The 19,040-nt window shown below is 46.2% G+C and overlaps 1 protein-coding gene across 4 annotated transcripts; it reads right to left on the reverse strand.

Annotated features, from left to right (window-relative positions):
* Positions 1-1,751: 1,751 nt before the first annotated feature.
* cxxc1a (CXXC finger protein 1a) lies at positions 1,752-14,931 on the reverse strand. Of its 4 annotated transcripts, none has more exons than XR_009783830.1 (15): positions 14,801-14,931; positions 12,693-12,823; positions 12,506-12,606; positions 12,145-12,281; positions 11,838-11,993; positions 10,845-11,027; positions 10,644-10,772; positions 10,356-10,573; positions 9,414-9,621; positions 9,226-9,336; positions 5,757-5,806; positions 5,354-5,450; positions 3,653-3,805; positions 2,975-3,566; positions 1,752-2,918 (listed from the first exon to the last, which is right to left on the reverse strand). XR_009783830.1 is itself a non-coding variant. In XM_061735710.1 (15 exons), exons 1-14 carry the CDS (start codon positions 14,801-14,803, stop codon positions 3,420-3,422), a joined length of 1,824 nt encoding a protein of 607 aa, XP_061591694.1. In that variant the 5' UTR covers positions 14,804-14,931; the 3' UTR covers positions 1,752-3,386; positions 3,418-3,419. The 4 variants fall into 4 exon arrangements, 3 of the variants coding, with proteins under 3 accessions (XP_061591694.1, XP_061591692.1, XP_061591695.1); XM_061735710.1 differs by having other exon boundaries at positions 1,752-3,386; positions 3,418-3,566; XM_061735708.1 differs by having other exon boundaries at positions 1,752-3,566.
* Positions 14,932-19,040: the final 4,109 nt, after the last annotated feature.

Consider the following 19,040-nt stretch of genomic DNA (forward strand, 5'->3'; position numbering starts at 1 on the left):
GTGTTGGAGAGGTTAGGTTGGGGAGGGGTTAGGTGGAGAGGTTGAAGTGGGGAGGGTTGGGTGGAGAGGTTTAGGTGAAGAGGGTTAGGGGGAGAGGGTTAGGGTGGGGAGGGTTAGGGTGGAGACCATCATGTTGATTCCTGTTTTTGATTACCGATTATTGTACTTTTTTACTCCAGGTTTTATTTTACTTTTGTTGTGTTTATTCGTTTGTGAAGCAGGTTGTGACGTCCCCCATCTGGGAAAGGTGCTCTACACATACCGGTACTCTTTACTTACCTCCGTGTCCCGTCTCCAAGCACCAACAGGTGCAGTCACAACACCACCAGCCCATCCAGGAGTGGTAGGACACTCGCCCTGGTTCCAGTCCGGGTGTGTTGTTGGCAGACCCTACTGAACACGCTTTGCATGTTGGGGGCCGAGAAGCAAACCCAGTGGCACCAGGACTCACCAGGACTCACCAGAACTCTTACAAGTATACAACACAATGAATAATGCCACAGGTTTTGCTCCCTCTTTTCTGACGTCAGAATCTGAGACTCCCAGTTGATGTTGGACTGGGGTTGTACTGGGCGAGGCAAGCTGCGACCCGACGGGACGGGTTGGAGAGCACCATCAAAGGTTGACATGCACACAATTTTGGCTGCTGAAAATGCCTAGGATTGTCCAAGACTAAATGTCCCTCCTTGCCAGACAATGGAGAAGACGGAGAGGAAAGAGAGAGTGCGGCAGACGACACAGAAGACGGAGAAGACATCCGGATCGGTGTGATGCAGCGGTCGACTAACAGCAGCAGATGGGTTCTACCAGAAATTGCGTAATAGTGTTACTTGCTGCCTGTTCTGGTCCCCTAAGGCAGTGTTTCCCAACCCTGGTCCTCGAGCCCCCCCCCCCGTCATGCATGTTTTAGATGCTACCCATCTTCAGCACACCGTGATACAAGTACCTGTGTCATCAAGAGAGTTGTGCAGACCCTAGTGACAAGCTAATGAGGACCATTAATTAGAATCAGGTGTGTTGTTGCAAGGAGACATCTAAAACATGCAGGACAGGGGGGACTCGAGGACCAGGGTTGGGACACACTGCCCTAAAGAACTCGTCTCACAGACGAACTGGGACCGCTGGATCCAGGACTGAAGGAGCCAATCAGATGGACTCGTCTCTGCTCAAAACCCTGCTCAAAGAACTGGACTGGAGCCCCGGGCTCCGCCATGGATCTAGGAGGAGTTGTTGGACGTTAGAAACGGGTAAATTCAGCCACATGACATGCACAAGAGCACGGGATTTGTAATGAAACTATCAAACTGGGATTAGTGTCAACCTTCAGCTTTAACTCAGGAAGTTTGGGATGCTTTATTTAATTTCTTGAAATCACTCTGTCGACAGAAGCCTGATTAAACGAGTCCATGAACGCTGATCCATCTCAGGTTCTTCAGGTGCTTCATGAGCAGTCACAGCTCAATCCGTTAAAAACTGCACATTCAAAAAGACTCACCAGCATGAGCCGCTTGGTGGCACAGTGAGTTAAGCAAGCGGCTCATATTCTGAGGCTACAATCCTCCTGCAGCGGTCGCAGGTTCGAATCCCGGCCTGTGCACCTTTGCTGCATGTCGTCCCCATTCTCTCTCTCTACACCCTTCCTGCCTGCAACTTGAATAAAGAGCCGCTAGAGCCCCAAAAAATCTTTAAAAAAACAACAACAAAAAAACTCACCAGCGTAAAAAACAGGTTCAACTTTATTGAAACATCAGATAAAAGTCGACAACAGGAGGAAAACAGCAACATGATCAATAACACTGGATATAAAAACACAAACTGATCAGGAGTAAAAACGATGTAATCATCAGAAACAGTTTATAAGTCTGACTGACTGCTTGATGGCTGTTGGAGTATTCACACAAGCAGCAACCAATCAGGCAACAGGCCCCGCCCAGTTAGGGAAGAACCATTGTAGAGTTTTTAAAACGACTGGTTCGGATCCAAATCGAGAACCAGCAACACGCTCTTACTGTGAAGAGAAAAAGGAAGTGATGTCACAACTCGTAGTGTTTCATCATCAGGTACCACAGCTGTGTCTCTCCAAGGCAACGGAATTGTCTCTGACTGGCCGGACCGTACCGGACCAGACCGAAGACTGGAATGTTGGAGTGCAAGTCAATAAAAACAGCTGACAGTCGACAGTCCAGCCAGAGATGGCCAGACGATCAGTTGTACGGGAACGAAGACAAGACTGAGGTCAGTCCAAAATTGTTGGACGGTTAGACAAACGACATCAGTCAAACTTAGACGGAAGATGGTCGGATGTTGGTCTGCGCAGTTGAAGCCGACGCCAGACGGATGGACGTGAAAATGAGGACTAGATCAAAGTTGGAGGACGAAAACACAAGTAAGTGGGCCCAAGTCCTTCAGAAGACTGAAGTCGGATGGACGGAGAGTCCAGATCAGATCCAGCACCAACAACATTTTGGCAAAGCCACATGTGACCGTCAGAGGTTCAGGAGAAGAGCATCTCAACATCACATGATCACAGAACCACTGATGTCATAGTTACCGGGGTTTAGCACCAGATTGTTCCCAGCGATGACGTCTCAGATTTCTGTTTCTGAACCTTTTTCTGGAAGCTGCTAAACATTCCTGATAAAAACTGCAGTCCGGCGCAGAGAAGAACATTTTCAGTTAAAATCAAGTTGTAAAATCTTCAGAAGACAAAACACAAAGTTCCTGTCCCCATACCTCCTAACAAGAAACGCATGTACTCATCTTTGTCTCCCAAGTACAAGTTCAATAAAACTCCTGCGTCACCCTGGGGGCGGAGCCTCAGGCCACCTGGGGGCGGAGCCTCAGGCACCGCCCCTCTAGGTTTGGTCTTTAGTGGACGAAAGGTTGTTCCAAACAGCAGTCATGGAGGGAGTCCCCACCTGTCCTTGTCCCTGGAGGAGTCCCCACCTGTCCTTGTCCCTGGAGGAGTCCCCACCTGTCCTTGTCCCTGGAGGAGTCCCCACCTGTCTTTGTTTCTTTCCAGGTAGGAGTCCCACCTGTCCTTGTCTAAGGAGTATTTACCTCTCCTTGTCCTAGAAGGAGTCTCAATGTCTACTTGTCCTTGTCCTAGAAGTAGTTTCCAAGTCTACTTGTCCTGGAGGGAGTCTCCACGTCTACCTGTCCTTGTCCTGGAAGGAATCCCCACGTCTACCTGTCCTTGTCCTGGAGGGAGTCCCCAGGTCTACCTGTCCTTGTCCTGGAGGGAGTCCCCATGTCTACCTGTCCTTGTCCTGGAGGGAGTCCCCACGTCTACCTGTCCTTGTCCTGGAGGGAGTCCCCAGGTCTACCTGTCCTTGTCCTGGAGGGAGTCCCCCCCGTCTACCTGTCCTTGTCCTGGGAGTCCCCAGGTCTATCTGTCCTTGTCCTGGGAGTCCCCAGGTCTACCTGTCCTTGGCAGAGCGCAGGTCGGTGGAGATGGGGTCGTGCTGGATGGTCTGGTGCAGCATCAGAGCCAGTAATCCAGCTCGGTTGGTCATGGCGGTCCTCAGGTTCCGCTCCTGCTCGAACAACTCGTCCAGCTTGTACCACTGACAGACGGACAGACAGACAGACAGACCAGACAGTCAGGTGTTGTCTACAGGTACAGTGGATAAAGTTTAATTGAAGCAGTTACCACTCGGACTCTCTCCAGGTCGACCTCAGCGCGCCGCAGCTTCTCCCAGCAGTAATGTTTGTTACACTTCCTCTTAGGGACCCGGCAGAAGTCGCCAGTTGGCTCGAACACATCTTTGACCAGAGGACAACCACAAACCTCATCTGCAGGAACCTAGTGGACCAAATGGGGACAGGTCACCACAGAGTCCTGAACCAAGACCAGGGAGCCTGCAGCCAATTCTAATTATTGAAGCTACTCTATGTGACAATACCACTTAGGTTTTTCTCTTCCGGCTCTCGGTGAAAGCGGACGCTTTTCTGCTCCTCTCCCTTCTTATCTGCCCTGCTACTGCTTTTGTCCTGTCTCGTCCTCAGAGCCTCTCTTTTTCACTCCTCCGAAATTCTACAATCATGGAATTGATTAACTGGTCTCTCAGCACAATTGACCAAATTTTAGAAGAAGTCAGGGGGTAAGGGAGTCCTCTTGCCCCGATTGGACATTTTTTGCTGGATACACAATGGATTCCTGGAAACATTGGAAGCCGTTGTGTTTGGCGATCCTGTCTGTCGAGGACGTTGAAGATGCCTTCATAATTGGATTTATGATAGCAGGATTTCTTCTAATTGGAGTGGGGGGATTCCTAGTCTACCGACAAACGCGTAAGTCGTCGAATGCTGTTCTGGCCCTTTCTGAGCTACCCGACGTTGCTGAAGGAATAAGCACAGCGACCAACACTCAGACTTTAACGTTGGGAGAGCAAAACCGCAAGCTGGATGCGATTCTTGAACAGAATCGCAGGCTGGCGGCGGTCTTTGAGCTCATTGGCAAGATGGATAAGACCTTGGAGAAGTTGGAAGCTCGGCTTGGCGGGAATTGATCACAAATTCATCGGTTTGGAGTCGCCATTGATGAACCAGAGACTGAAGGCAGACGGCAAATGACTGAGTCTGTCTGTTCTTTGCAATATAATTGTTGATTCTATAATCTGGCCTTGACAGAGCAGTTTGGCGGACCGCTCCAGTCACAATCTCCCTGGTGGAATGTAAACAAGTTTCTCTGCCCCCAGTAACCCCTCCCCTCTCCCAGGATCATCCGCGGACCTGTTTCAGAACTGACTCAGTCGCCTGATAACATCAAGGACACTGGCTGAGGAGCAGCTCTGAGCGAAGTTCACGGACTTACTGCTCACACACACTTGCTGATAACCACACCTCCCTCATTCTCAACGCCTTCCTGGCTATAAGTCTTGTGAAGTTGATGTTAAATTTGTTATGCTGCTTTCTGTGCTGAGGTGTTTTTTTGCACTTTCACACTGTGAATTATACACAGTGTGAAGATGCCTTTTTTTTTCCTCCTCCCTCCCCCATCTCCAATGTCATCCTTTCTATGCTTTGTTCCGGTTTCGGGTCGCTGCTCGTTTTTGTCAACTGGCCGGCAGCTGAGCGGATTTACTGTACTTGTATTGCTGCTTAGTTGTCCTTGAATTGCCCCTCGGGGATGAATAAAGTTTCTCTGAATCTGACCACAAGGGGCAGCATACCCCAAGAAAGTTACAGTATGCACAACTCTTTAGGAAAGAAACAAAGTACCGCCTGTCACCAGCTTTCTACCCAAGATCTCATATTCTCTACGCCCCTCAGGTGATCAGAAGTGCTCAGAAACTGATGAACGTAGCAGCTTTAAAACCTGACGACCAGTTTCCAGTCTGGGACGACTCACCTTTGGATCTCTGGAATGTTCTGGACACAAGACCTGGAGCCGCTTACAGTACGTCTTACTGTGAGGATTGTAGACGTCGCAGAACAACCGGGTGGCCCTGAGACAAAGAGACGTGAGAGGAATGAGACACATGGGACAAGACACCAGAGACGTGAGACATGAGAAAAACGAGACACAAAATACCACGTGAGGTTCACGATGAGACACCAGAGACGTGAGACAAAGAGACATGAAACAAGACACCACGTGAGACACACAATGAGACAAAGAGACATGAGACAATGAGACACGAGTCGAGACACCAGACGTGAAAGAAATGAGACGTGAGAGGTGTAAGACACAAAACAAAACACCAGAGACATGAAATGAGACACAAGACATGACATCACACAGGTGCTCTTACCCCTCTATGCGCGTTGGATACATGGAACCGAACGATGTCTGACTCTCGTACTGGTAGACGGACAGACAGACAGACAGACAGGTGTGTGTATTTATTCTTCAACAACACCAGGACATCCAGCATCAGGAAGTGTCTTCAATGGTTTAGCTCCACAGGGCTCATAGATACTACACGATTGTCGGCCGTGCATTGCAGGTCCTAACTGGCTGTCACATCCACTGTCGCGCTGGTGTTGCGATCAAAGAGCGCCTGATATAATTATCCAACTGTGCACCAGGACCAGGAGACCTGACACCAGGACAAGGAGACCTGGCCCCAGGACTAGGGGACTTGACACCAGGACCAACAGTGCTGAAACCAGTACTAGCAGACCTGAGACCAGGACTAGGACACTTGGCACCAGCATTAGAATTGTCATGGAGCTGACCGATCTGTGTCCAGGTTCCAGCCCTAAAATTATCCTCTGAGACCCATGGTGGTCCAGCGGTTCCAGTTGCAGAGCTAGACCTCCTGTTACAAAGTTGGTTCTGAGGATTTCATCATCAGAACCAACCGCTCGGCTTGGTTTAAGCTCACTAAGCACAAGTGGCCTGGTCAGAGCCAACCTGTCAACCCGTGGTCATCCCGGATGTTTAGCTTCTATTACAACATAAGTTGTAAGTTGTAGTGGGAGAAATACCTTAAGCCAAACAATGGCAAGGAAAAACTTCCCTTTAGGTGGGAGAAAAAAGAGAACTGAAAGAGAGAATGAAGAACAGAGGGAGGGGAGACACAGACCACTATGGGGACGACTATACAAACAGATGTAGACAGCAGACACTGAGGTGGTCAGGTGGTGGGAGTGCAGGTCATGATGTCAGCAGGCATCTACCAGACATCCATACAGACAGGTGGAAGCTAGCAGTGGGATGATCAGAGGGTGGAACTGCAGGGCAGCATGCAGCTCCTGAAGCTCTGGCCTGCAAACATGCACAGAATAGAAAAGGAGGGGGCAGACCAGCACAACAAACTACAAGAACAATGAAGAACAATGATGGTTAGTTCATAGTTAGTTAATATTTATTTTGGTCAATCACAAACATAAAAATCAACAAACAAGATAACACAGGTTTTTCCCTGGTCAACATTGTGATTATCTTGACCGAAAAGGTCTGGGCTTGAAACATAAAGCTTATCTTTCCCACGTTTTAATAGAATAGAATATACAAAAAGAACAAATGAAGGCTACACAAAATAATAATAATAGTAATAATAATAATTATAATAACAATAATGATAATGATGATAATAATAATAATAGTAATAATAAAAATAATAGTAATAATAATAATAATAATAATAATACTAGCTTAAATAACTGTAATAATAGTAATAGTAATAATAATGATAATAATAATAATGATAGCTCTGAAAACAGAAAGTGAAAAGATGCTAAGGAAACCGACAAAACCAATTTAAGTTGTCATTTTATCTCATGCATGTGTGCATTCTTCTTTGTTTGCTTATTGTGCTCCTATATATGTGTCCATTACCTTTGCTTTGAATAATATCTTGTATGCTTTTATTGAGTTTGCTAGTTTAAGGTCGTTATCTAATGAGTTCCACAGTTTTACTCCTAAAACGGATATACATCTGCCCTTTGTATTTGTTCTTATTGCTGATGTGTCAAACATTGCTGTTCCCCTGAGGTCATGTTTGGTTCTCATGGTTATGAGATACTTAAAATTAACAACTGAGAGAGAGAAGGAGGGGTTAGGGGCACCGCTGAGTGGATCATGTTAGAGTCCCCCTGCAGCGTTGTTCTATAGCAGCATATCTACAACGAAGCTATGTGTGAGACAAACTGTTTTAGTCTTGTCCTGTAGCTTCAGCTATGACTACTGGCCCTAACACACTATTGTTTACACTATCTATAGCCTTCACTAAACAGAAACGTTTTAAGTTTGGTTTTAAAAGTGGAGGTGGTGTCAGCCTCCTTAACCCAAACTGGAAGTTAGTTCCGTAGTAACGGTTCCTGATAGCAGAACGCCCGTCCTCCAGATCTACATTTGCATCTTCTAGGAACTATCAGTAAACCTGCACTCTGAGAACGGAGAGCTCTGTTAGGAACAATCAGGTCTTGGAGAAACCAGAAGTGTGTACGTTTAGGACACCAGTGACAGAACTATGAATTGGAGTTTTACGGGGAGCCAATGGAGCAAAGCTAACACTGGAGAGACATGATTTCTCTTGCTGATTCCTGTCAGCACTCGCACTGCTGCATTTTGGATCAGCTGGAGCCTATTCAGCGAATTACTTGGACATCCTGCTAATAATACATTACAGTAATCTAGTCTAGAAGATATAAACGCCTGAATTAGTTTTTCAGCATCACTTTGGGAGAGGATGTTCCTGATCTTTGCAATAAAACGCTGTTTTATTGCAATCGAAAATAACTCAAAAGTTTCACACAGTAGCACTGGAGGTCAACACAACACCATCTAATCCCCTCCTAAAATGCTTGGGACCAAAAATAATAGCCTCTGTTTTATCGGAATTTAGGAGTAAAAGGTTAGTGGACCTCTCTAAGACATGCCTGAAGTTTAACCAACGGTTCTGTCTCATCCGGCTTCATAGACAAACAGAACTGCGTATCATCAGCATAGCAAAGAAAGTGTATGCTGTGATTCTGGATTATACTTCCCAATGGCTGCATGTATAAACTGAACAAGATTGGCCCTAGCACTGAACCCTGCGGAACACCATAACAGACCCTTGACTGTGCAGAAGAAACCTCATGTACATGAACAAACTGGAACCTGTCAGATAGATATGATTTAAACCAACGTAGAGCTGTTCCTTTAATCCCAACAACATGATTCAACCTGTGCAGTAAAATGCTGATCTACAGTGTCAAAAGCAGCACTGAGGTCCAGTAGAACCAGTTTAGACAGTAATCCCTTATCTGGGGCCATAGGAAAGGTCATTCGTGACTTGAACCAGTGCTGTCTCTGTGCTATGATGCATTCTGAAGCCTGAACCCTGTCACATAACTGGCTTGCAACTACCTTTTCAAGAATTTTAGTAACAAATGAAAGGTTGGAAGTTGGTCTATAATTAGCTAAAATGTCTGGGTCAAGATAAGGTTTTTTAAGTAAAGGTTTAATTACTGCAACTTTACAAACCTGTGGAACATCTGATCTGATCTGGTCCAGTATTGTCGTGCCAATAAGAGAGAGAACATTTTTGAATAGTCGAGTCGGGATGGGGTTTAACAAACACAGGGCTGATTTCCCGTGATTGAGGACTGAGATCAGCTCAGTGAGGTCTACAGGATCGAAACAGTCTAGAGTCAAGTTAGATCCTGAAGAAACACCCACAGCTGCTCCCGGGTGGAGCTGGTTGATTTCTTCTCTACAGTAGCCTTCACTCACCGGTCCTACAGCCGGGAGGCTGGTTCAGCCGTCTCCACTCAAGAGCTTAAACTCACCTTAGCATAGCATCGCTCCATGTGTCGCAGCGCCACCTTTGGGTTGATGGGGTGACTGCAGGAGACGCAGAAGATCTGAAAGTCGGTGTCATCGCCCTCACCTTCAGTGACCTACAGAAAGACGAACAGGTGAGACAAGAACTAACGCTAACCCGGGGGTAGACTGAGGGTTTTGGGGTGTCCCTGACCTCCTCGTGCTCCTGGACCTGCTGCTGTTTGGCATTGGCGATGATGCCCTCCAGCTCGTGAAAACGCTTCTCCATCAGTGTGAGGCGGAGCCTCGCAGCCTGCTGCTCCTTCCTGATTCGCTCCAGCTGTCTCCGACCCATCTCCTCGGCAACACAGGGGCTCTGCTGCCACTGCTGGATCCTCTGAGGGAGGATCTCGTAGATACGACTGCAAGACAGAGGCGTTCACAGTCATCTGAAAAAGTAGGTACCTCGTCTTTTAAACCTGCCTTTTTATGTTAAAAACAAAGGAAAATAATAATCTGATCAGTTATTTTTAGTGTTAAACAAATAAAACCTCAATAAACAACAAATAATGTTTCTAAACATCAGGTCATTTTTTGACAAAAATTGAGCCAAAAGGAAAAGAAAACCATTGCAGTCCCTAATTCACTGCTGATCGTCATCGATTAACTGATTATCACCATCGATTAACTGATTATCACCATCGATTAACTGATCGTCGCCAGCGATGAACTGATCGTTTAACCATCATCGTCCTGATCCAGGTTTCTTCCATCTTAAAAGGGAGTTTTTACCTGCCGTTGTTACCATTATCATCATCATCATCATTATTATTACCATTATAATAATAAATAATTATTAATTATTATTATTATTATTATTATTATTATTATTATTATTATTACTACCAGTATCATTATCATTATTATCGTTCTATATCAGGATATTAATATAATAATAATAATAATAATCATTATTATTATTATAACTACATGTCGTCGCCATTCACCTGAGATTGTATCCATCTGACCCACTACGAGTAGATTATCATCGTTTCTAAATTTAAAGAACACGTACAAATATTTCAATTGTGGTAAACTTCAGGCATGCATCTCCACGCCTCCATGTTGGGTGGCGTCATGGTGACATTGCGCTTACTTGGCGGCGAGCTTCATGCCACAGTCGTCAGAGCAGTATTTGGAGTTGGTTCTTGCCGGTTCAGTGCAAGCGGGACCCAAACACTGCCTCATGGCTCCGCTCACATCTTTAGTCCCGCCCTCCCCTGCTCGCTCACTATGCCGCACGCGCTCCCTGTGTCGCTGCTTGACCTTGTGACGGCGGGGCTTTGCCTCCACTTTTGGAGCAGGCACAGGCTTCTGTGGGAGAACAGCCATGTAAATGAGGTCATCTGTGACATCACTGATCACATGATTTACCTGCCATTACCTTCTTTTCTGGCTTCTTATCCCGTCTTTTCACGTGTTTCACCTTCACCGCCTTCTTCCGCAGCGTGTCCGACTGAGCTTCGTCGTCGTCGTCATCCTCCTCCTCCTCCTCATCCTCACTGTGCCACAACTACAACAGGAGGACGCATCAGAGGACAGGAAGTGCTCTCTGGTATCTGATTGGTCAGGAGCCCTCACTCACCAGGTCTCCGTATCCGGCCGCCTTGTACTGCTCGTACAGCTCCAGCTCGCTCTCACTGAACCCCTCCTCCTCTTCCTCGTCCTCGTCCTCATCCTCGGTGTGATGCCCCGCCCCCCTCCTCAACAGGCCACGCCCCCTGCTGCTGCTGCGGCTCATCTCTTCGTCTCTAACCCGCAGCATCTTCTTCTCGGAGACAACATTGAGATCATGAACACACACACTGTTTGCTCCACCCCATCACCATAGCAACTGGTAACAGTAACTGATTTAAAATGTCAGACCATGTTAAACTTTCCTATTTGATCAAATCAGGTAACCTGAAACATCTGTCAGTGATGCTGCTATAGACCTAGACTGTTATGAGACCTCCCATGATGCACCTCTCCTCACTCCAACTCTATTAAAGACTGCTGTTGTCATGAACCCGAGTTCCTGTGTTTTTCTCGTTTTCTCCTCTTTGCTGTCCTCAAAGCCAGCGAGTAGAAGAGGGTTTCAGAAGAGATTCAAACACAGCAGCAGGTCTAGCTCTTCTTACATGGAACCAGCTTAAAACCCAGTCCTTCCAAACGTCTCCATTCAGGTCCTGTCAGTGTTCCGATTCACGGCGGCAGCTCATCGCTGTTTAAGGCCACCAGCTGTGGCCGGTCACACGTGATGCTCGGGTTAGGGTCACATGCTGCCTGAAAGCCGCCTAAAGCTTGATTTATGGTTCTGCGTTAAACCAACACAGAGCGTTTTTCTGCCTCTTTCTGTTGTTTCTTTTTATTTCTTTATTTTTAAATGTTTTCTGAAAGTTTTTAAATGTGTTCTGATGTTTTTATTTTTTTAATGTGTTTGTACGGCGACGATTGCCAAGAAAGGCGCCTTTAAATAAAATGTATTATTATTATTATCCATCAGTGTTCTCCTCACAAACCTCACATCCACCACTGTGGAAACATTTTTATCATTTGAGTGACAACGGACATTCCTGGGATCAGCGGGACCACTTACCCGAGCCCGGACTTCGCACTGCCGCTGACGACACTTCTGACGGATTTTGTTTGGACCTCCGAACTTCTTCATGTCCTTGCAGAAGTCGCACTGAGCGCAGTCCTCCGTCCTCAAACAGGCATCACACTCACCACACATCCGGGCCGAACGCTTGATCTATGCACGCACCCACACACAAACAAACACACACACACACACACACACACACACACACACACACACACTGAGGTTAACACATTTGAGGAACTTCAAAGCCCCAGTTCCCTGGTTACTTTGAACCCCCCCCAAAACTCAGTTTCCTGGTTACCTGTGCGGCCCGCCTCCTGTCAGCCTTCGGCTGGCCGCTGAAGCTGCCATCCCCATCTCTCTCTGGCTCCATCTCTCTGTCATCCTTTTCTTTCGTCTTCTTCTGGCGGTATTTGATCTCCAGAGACGGGTCTTTGTCTGCAGACAACACAAAGCTCAACAGCGTCCACTCGGCTAACAACCAGCTAACAGCTAATACAGAGCTAATGATCATCACACGGCTCAAAGCTAATGATTACCAAACTAGAACAACATGCTCAAACCACTCTCTCAAAGCTAATGGCTAACACATCAACAGCTGTATTCATGTTAACTCATTTTTGACGACGGGATTTGACGTAAACGTGCTGTTTAACACTGACCTCTGCAGGACAGACAGTACCACACTCTGATGGCTTTGGCCGCTTTCTCGGACACTCCAATACAATTGCCATGAAACCACTCCGTGCAGCTGTCGCACCCTCTGTGGGTCGGGGAGGGGAGAAGACAGACAGGTAAGAGACATCATCTTCGCTTGTTGTTCATTGACAGTTAAATAAAACTTGTTACATCATGAAACAGTTGATGTCTGGTTTCCTGCAGATACAGTATACTGGAGCACTGGGGGTCGCCATGGAAACATCTCCTCCTCCTCCATCTTCTTCCTCTGGGCTGCACGCAGGTCCTGTAGCCTCGTCAGACTGATGAAGAGCAAATCAGTGAACAAAAATTAGAGGACTTCAACACCAAAGCCAGATTCCGATTCATGGAGATTTTCTTCTTAAGATCTCCTGTAGAGGTCTGCGTTGCAGCAGATCTGAAGACTATTGCCTAATCAGTGTGTTGTAAAGAGGACGTTCATGGTTGTCCACGATCTTCATTTTCAGACCTCTACATGGGACTCTCCAGACCTCTACAGGAGATCCTTCAGACCTCTACAGTAGATCCTCCAGACCTCTACAGTAGATCCTCCAGACCTCTACGGGAGATCCTCCAGACCTCTACAGGAGATCCTTCAGACCTCTACGGGAGATCCTCCAGACCTCTACAGGAGATCCTTCAGACCTCTACAGTAGATCCTCCAGACCTCTACAGTAGATCCTCCAGACCTCTACGGGAGATCCTCCAGACCTCTACAGGAGATCCTTCAGACCTCTACGGGAGATCCTTCAGACCTCTACGGGAGATCCTTCAGACCTCTACAGTAGATCCTCCAGACCTCTACGGGAGATCCTCCAGACCTCTACAGGAGATCCTTCAGACCTCTACGGGAGATCCTTCAGACCTCTACGGGAGATCCTCCAGACCTCTACAGGAGATCCTTCAGACCTCTACAGGAGATCCTTCAGACCTCTACGGGAGATCCTCCAGACCTCTACAGGAGATCCTTCAGACCAGTAGATCCTTCAGACCTCTACGGTAGATCCTTCAGACCAGTAGATCCTTCAGACCTCTACAGGAGATCCTTCAGACCAGTAGATCCTTCAGACCTCTACGGTAGATCCTCCAGACCTCTACATGAGATCCTTCAGACCTCTACGGTAGATCCTCCAGACCAGTAGATCCTCCAGACCTCTACGGGAGATCCTTCAGACCTCTACAGGAGATACTTCAGACCTCTACAGAAGATCCTCCAGACCTCTACAGGAGATCCTTCAGACCTCTACAGGAGATACTTCAGACCTCTACTGGAGATCCTCCAGACCTCTACGGGAGATCCTCCAGACCTCTACAGGAGATCCTTCAGACCTCTACAGGAGATACTTCAGACCTCTACTGGAGATCCTCCAGACCTCTACGGGAGATCCTCCAGACCTCTACAGGAGATCCTTCAGACCTCTACAGGAGATCCTCCAGACCTCTACGGGAGATCCTCCAGACCTCTACGGGAGATCCTTCAGACCTCTACGGTAGATCCTTCAGACCTCTACTGGAGACCCTTCAGACCTCTACGGTAGATCCTCCAGACCTCTACGGGAGATCCTCCAGACCTCTACGGGAGATCCTTCAGACCTCTACGGTAGATCCTTCAGACCTCTACGATAGATCCTTGAGACCTCTAAAGTAGATCCTTCAGACCTCTACGGGAGATCCTTCACAGATCTTTCCTGTACGCAGCAATAAACCTCTACAATGACTCTGAAGAGACTGAAAACTGCAGCATTTATTTCTCTTCGGGGAATAATAAAGTATTTTTTATGAAATTAACAGGATTTAGGGGGTTGAACTCCTCCAACACGCTGGAGTTTTACAAATCACGGGAATCTGGTCCAGTTTCCCCAGCTAGAAAAGCTTCTGGTACTGTAGATATACGTTTTCCTTAGTTTATACCTTTCCCAAGTTTATATCCGACCAGTTCACATCAGCCTAGAACTGAGTCTGTAATCGGAACGGGTAGCAGATCCATGAAAAGCTCCGGTACCAGGACGAGAACGACGACCGAAAGATCCGGACGGGTTCAGAAACAAGCTCACCCCTGCCTGCACATGAACCCGGTCTGGTCCAGTGTTGTGACCGGACCGGGCCGGTTTCTCCCCCGCTGCAACCATGGGGGCTGGTCCGCTGGTTCGAGGTCTCGCAGCGAGACCAGACTCCGTTCACTTTTCTGCGGATTTAAGATCCGGCTGTTTCTGCAACCCCGCTTTTGTCTCCGCGGACGGAGGACTGAGGCGACCTACCATGAGACGGCGGGGTCCGCGGCGGGAAACGGCCGTCCTCCGGTCCCCTAAAAACGGCAGCAATCTCTTTGTTTTCGCTCCATCGTTTTCTTCTTCCACAGCTCTCAGGATGAAGCAGCAAGCAGCGGCGAGCAGGGGTGACGCCCCCAAGCGCCCGCGCCAGCATCCCCACTTCCGGGGGGAAACATCTGGATGGGAAGAGCTGGACCAGGGGTCGGAACCCAAAATGATGAAAGAGCCATATTGGACCAAAAACACTAAAAAACAAATATGTCTGGAGCCGCAAAAAAAATAGTCTTGTATAAGCCTAATGAAGGCAAATGGCGAAAGGCCAAGTGTCGAGAAAAAAGTCGAAATGTCGAGAAAAAAGTCCAAATGTCGAGAAAAAGGTTGAAATGTCGAGATTAATGTTGAAGTACAATCTCCAGAAAAAAGTCGAAATGTTGAGAAAAAGTTGAAATGTCGAGAAAAAAGTCGAAATGTTGAGAAAAAAGTCTAATGTCGAGAAAAAAGTCGAAATGTCGAGAAAAAAGTCAAAATTTCGAGAAAAAAGTTGAAATGTTGAGATTAATGTTAAAGCTGCGATCAGATCTCAAGATTTGGGTCGATTGCCCTTCATGTTTTGGTCGGCTCCGTGCCGGTTTCGTGCTTTGTTTGTGGTTTTTTTGTTGCAGATTTCCAGTGCTTGACGTGTGTTTCCGTGTGTTCCTGCTTCCTGGATTGGCAGTGGATGTCGTCACCCCCCCCCCCCCCACCCCCCCCCCCCAAAAAAAATACAAAAAAAAAAAAACACTGGGTTTGTATGTGTATATTTATGTATGTGTACGCATATGTACGCGTATATATATATGTATATATATTAAATATAGTAATAATGCACAATAATGCCTTTGGTTTCTACCGTCATGGTATCAATCATTAATATGTGTGCAGACAAGGTGTAAAAAAAAAAAAAAAAAAAAAAAAGAGATTAATGTTAAAGTACAATTTCGAGAAAAAAAGTCGAAACGTAGAGAAAAAAGTTGAAATGTCGAGATTAAAAAGGAAAGGAAAAAGGAAGAAAAAAAGAGAAAAATAGGAAAAAAAGAAGAAAAAAAGAAAAGAATAAACAAAAAAAAAGAAGAAAAAAAGGTCAAACATTTTTGAAAAAGCTCCAGGGAGCCACTAGGGTGGTGCTAAAGAGCCGCATGCGGCTCTAGAGCCGCGGGTTGCTGACCCCTGAACGAACCTTCTGTGACGTCAGCCAGATGTTTCCTGAAGAGGGACTTTGAAGCGCTTTTCTTTGCAGCTATGTTGGCAGGTCTCCAGTACCGGACCTGCGAAAGTGGCCCCCAGGAACTTTTACAGGGTGAAAAGCAGCTGGATCAGTACATACTCCAGCTAAATGCAGAAAAGACAGAGGTGATCATTTTTGGCCCTAAAAATGAAAGGGAAAAGATCAGCGCTCACCTTGGCTCCATGTCATTGACAGCTACAAATCAAGCCAGAAATCTTGGTGTAATTATTGACTCAGACCTGAACTTCAACAGCCATCTAAAGTTTATCACTAAATCTGCCTATTACCACCTAAAAAACATTGCTAGAATTAAGGGGATTCTGTCTAAACAAGACATGGAAAAACTTATTCGTGCATTCATTTCCAGTAGGTTGGATTATTGCAATGGCATCTTTACAGGCCTTAACAAGAAATCAATCAGGCAGCTGCAGCTGATCCAGAACGCTGCCACCAGAGTCCTTACAAACACCAGGAAACTGGACCACATTACACCGGTCATGAAATCACTACACTGGCTTCCAGAGTTTAAAATCTTACTGCTGGTCTATGGTCTTGGACCAAAATACATGCTTGATCTGTTAGTTCCCTATGAAGCTCCCAGACCCCTGAGGTTCATCTGGATCTGGTTTGTTGTGGTTCCCAAGAACCAGAACCAAGCAAGGTGAGGCAGTGTTCAGTTATTCTGCTCCTCACCGGTGGAACAAACTTCCTGTAGACCTGAGGTCTGCTCCAACTGTCAGCTCCTATCAGGGTTAAAAACATTACTGTTTACTCAAGCCTACTCTTAAATTAAATACTTACCTGCTGTACTCTACTGCCCTTATTTTTAACAGCTTGTGCTTTTTATTATTTTACCTCTTTTCTTATCATTTTATTTCATTTATTTGGTATTTTAGCGTACTCTTAAATTAAATACTTTCTGAAAACCGCGAATGAGATGTGTACCTGCGGTACTCTACTGCCCTTAGTTTTCAGCAACTTGTGCTTTTTATTATTTTACCTTCTTTTCTCATAGTTTTATTTCATTTTATTTGTTAAGTACTGTCTAATTATGTCTTGCCGCTTTTAATGTTGATGTAAAGAACTTTGAATTACCTTGTGTTGAATTGTGCTATATAAATAATCTTGCCTTGCCTTGGACTGGTTCTCAGGTTGGCCACCAGGAACTAGGTGGCGGGGACCCGGTCTCTGCTGATCAGGATTTCTGGAGTCATGTGACCTCCACTGATGGGTGGTGTGGTTTACCAGCAGATCTCAGTGTGTGTACGCTTTTAAAAGTGAGTTTTATTATAAATTAAAATTATGATTTAACCTTTTTTTAGCATATTATTTATTCATTTAACGTCTACACTTATTATGTTCCTTTATTTAAATACTTGAACACATATGTGGTACATTTTTATCATTATTTTAAAAAAAACCTGAAACTGATGAGAGTAGATTACATCAGATTGTCCTTTATTCCTCCCTCAGTGCGGAAATTCTCTTTGTGCAGCAGCAGTACACTCAACACACATGCAGCGAAAGGGTAAAAAAAGTAAAAAAATATATATATAATTACAAATATAAACAGTATATACATTGGAATAAAAATAAAAGTAGTGCAAAAAAAAGTAGTGCAAAAAAAAAGCGGGTAGGATGTTTATGAGGTAGACAGATATTGCACATCTTGTTGTTATTGTCCGTTTGCTACTGTGATCAGGCCTGGTTGTGGAGTCTGATGGCAGCGGGGAGGAAAGACCTGCGATGCCTCTCAGTGACGCATCGCCACCTCCACAGGATCGAGACTGACAGAGCCGGCTTTCCTCACCACTTACTAATAAATAGTATTGGCCTCAGGGCTGGAAGGACCACAAAGACAGTTCACCGGCCAGGACCGGAGCTGGAACTGGATCTAAGCCCAGATCAGGATCAGAGTCCAGATTAGGATCAGAGACCAGAACGGGAGTGTGGGTAGCGGTCTGGTTTAGGACGAGGTGAAGGCAGAGAGTGGCTGTGGCCACCAGGGCCTCCACAGAGAATTGCTACGCTGGAGGGTCTGGGGTGGACCACTCGTCCAGTCCTGACAGGAGGTGGGCCCCTGTAACAAACAGAGACCAAGATGAGTCAGGACGAGGGCGCAATCCCCATGTTTACTGGATCCTTTAAAAATACAGTAAAAGGGTGAGTCTTCCCCAGCCAACCTTTTGTGTAGGTGAGGACCCAAATGGAGGAGTATAAAGCAAAGTCCTTGAATAAAACAAAAAGCTGGAAAGGAACCCAAAAATAATCACAAAAAAGCCTCCACTCCTAGAAACCTGGACCATGACACCTGGAAGGCACTCTGTGTTGTAAGAACAGTGCTATACAAATTAAGTTTCACTGACTGATGGATCTTGAGTTTCCAGTTTAAAGAGGAGTTCCTCTCCCCCCACAGTCTGCAGGTCCCCGAGGGTTTCCCGGCTCTCCTGAGGAAGATTGGACAGGGGTTTCCGGCTCCTGCAGTTCTGGATGTGTCCAGCAGATGGCAGCCCAGAACAATCAAAGACCTTCAAACGTCCTGCTGCACATTAGCTGGAACATCTGAAACAATCCCAGAGTATTCCCATAACTCCACAAGGTTCTGCACCAAAGACGCATCTAAAAAAAAAAAAAACAGTGACCAAAATGAGAGCAGACATCAATCATCAGCCAATGTGTCATTGGTTCACGCTTTTGGTCAGGTTTCAGATGTGTGACTCATTTCAATAAGAAACAAGTTGCCTGTCTTTGTGATCTGATGCACATAAAACTGAACGGATAAAATCAGGATAAAATATAAAAATAATGTCTTTGTTCAACTCTGATCTCAACTGATGGTGTTGGCTGCCATCGCTGCCGCTGTGTGTGTGTGTGTGTGTGTGTGTGTGTGTGTGTGTGTGTGTGTGTGTGTGTGTGTGTGTGTGTGTGTGCGTGCGTGCGTGCGTGCGTGCGTGCGTGCGTGCG

This window comes from Cololabis saira, chromosome 12 (genome assembly GCF_033807715.1).
Source record: "Cololabis saira isolate AMF1-May2022 chromosome 12, fColSai1.1, whole genome shotgun sequence".
Lineage (NCBI taxonomy): Eukaryota > Metazoa > Chordata > Actinopteri > Beloniformes > Belonidae > Cololabis > Cololabis saira.

Coding starts and splice junctions, on each gene's coding strand:
- cxxc1a (XM_061735710.1), bottom strand. Junction 5,807..9,225: donor TGGAGCGATGCTATGCTAAG/GTGAGTTTAAGC, acceptor TCCGTCTACCAG/TACGAGAGTCAGACATCGTT. Junction 5,451..5,756: donor TATCCAACGCGCATAGAGGG/GTAAGAGCACCT, acceptor TCTTTGTCTCAG/GGCCACCCGGTTGTTCTGCG.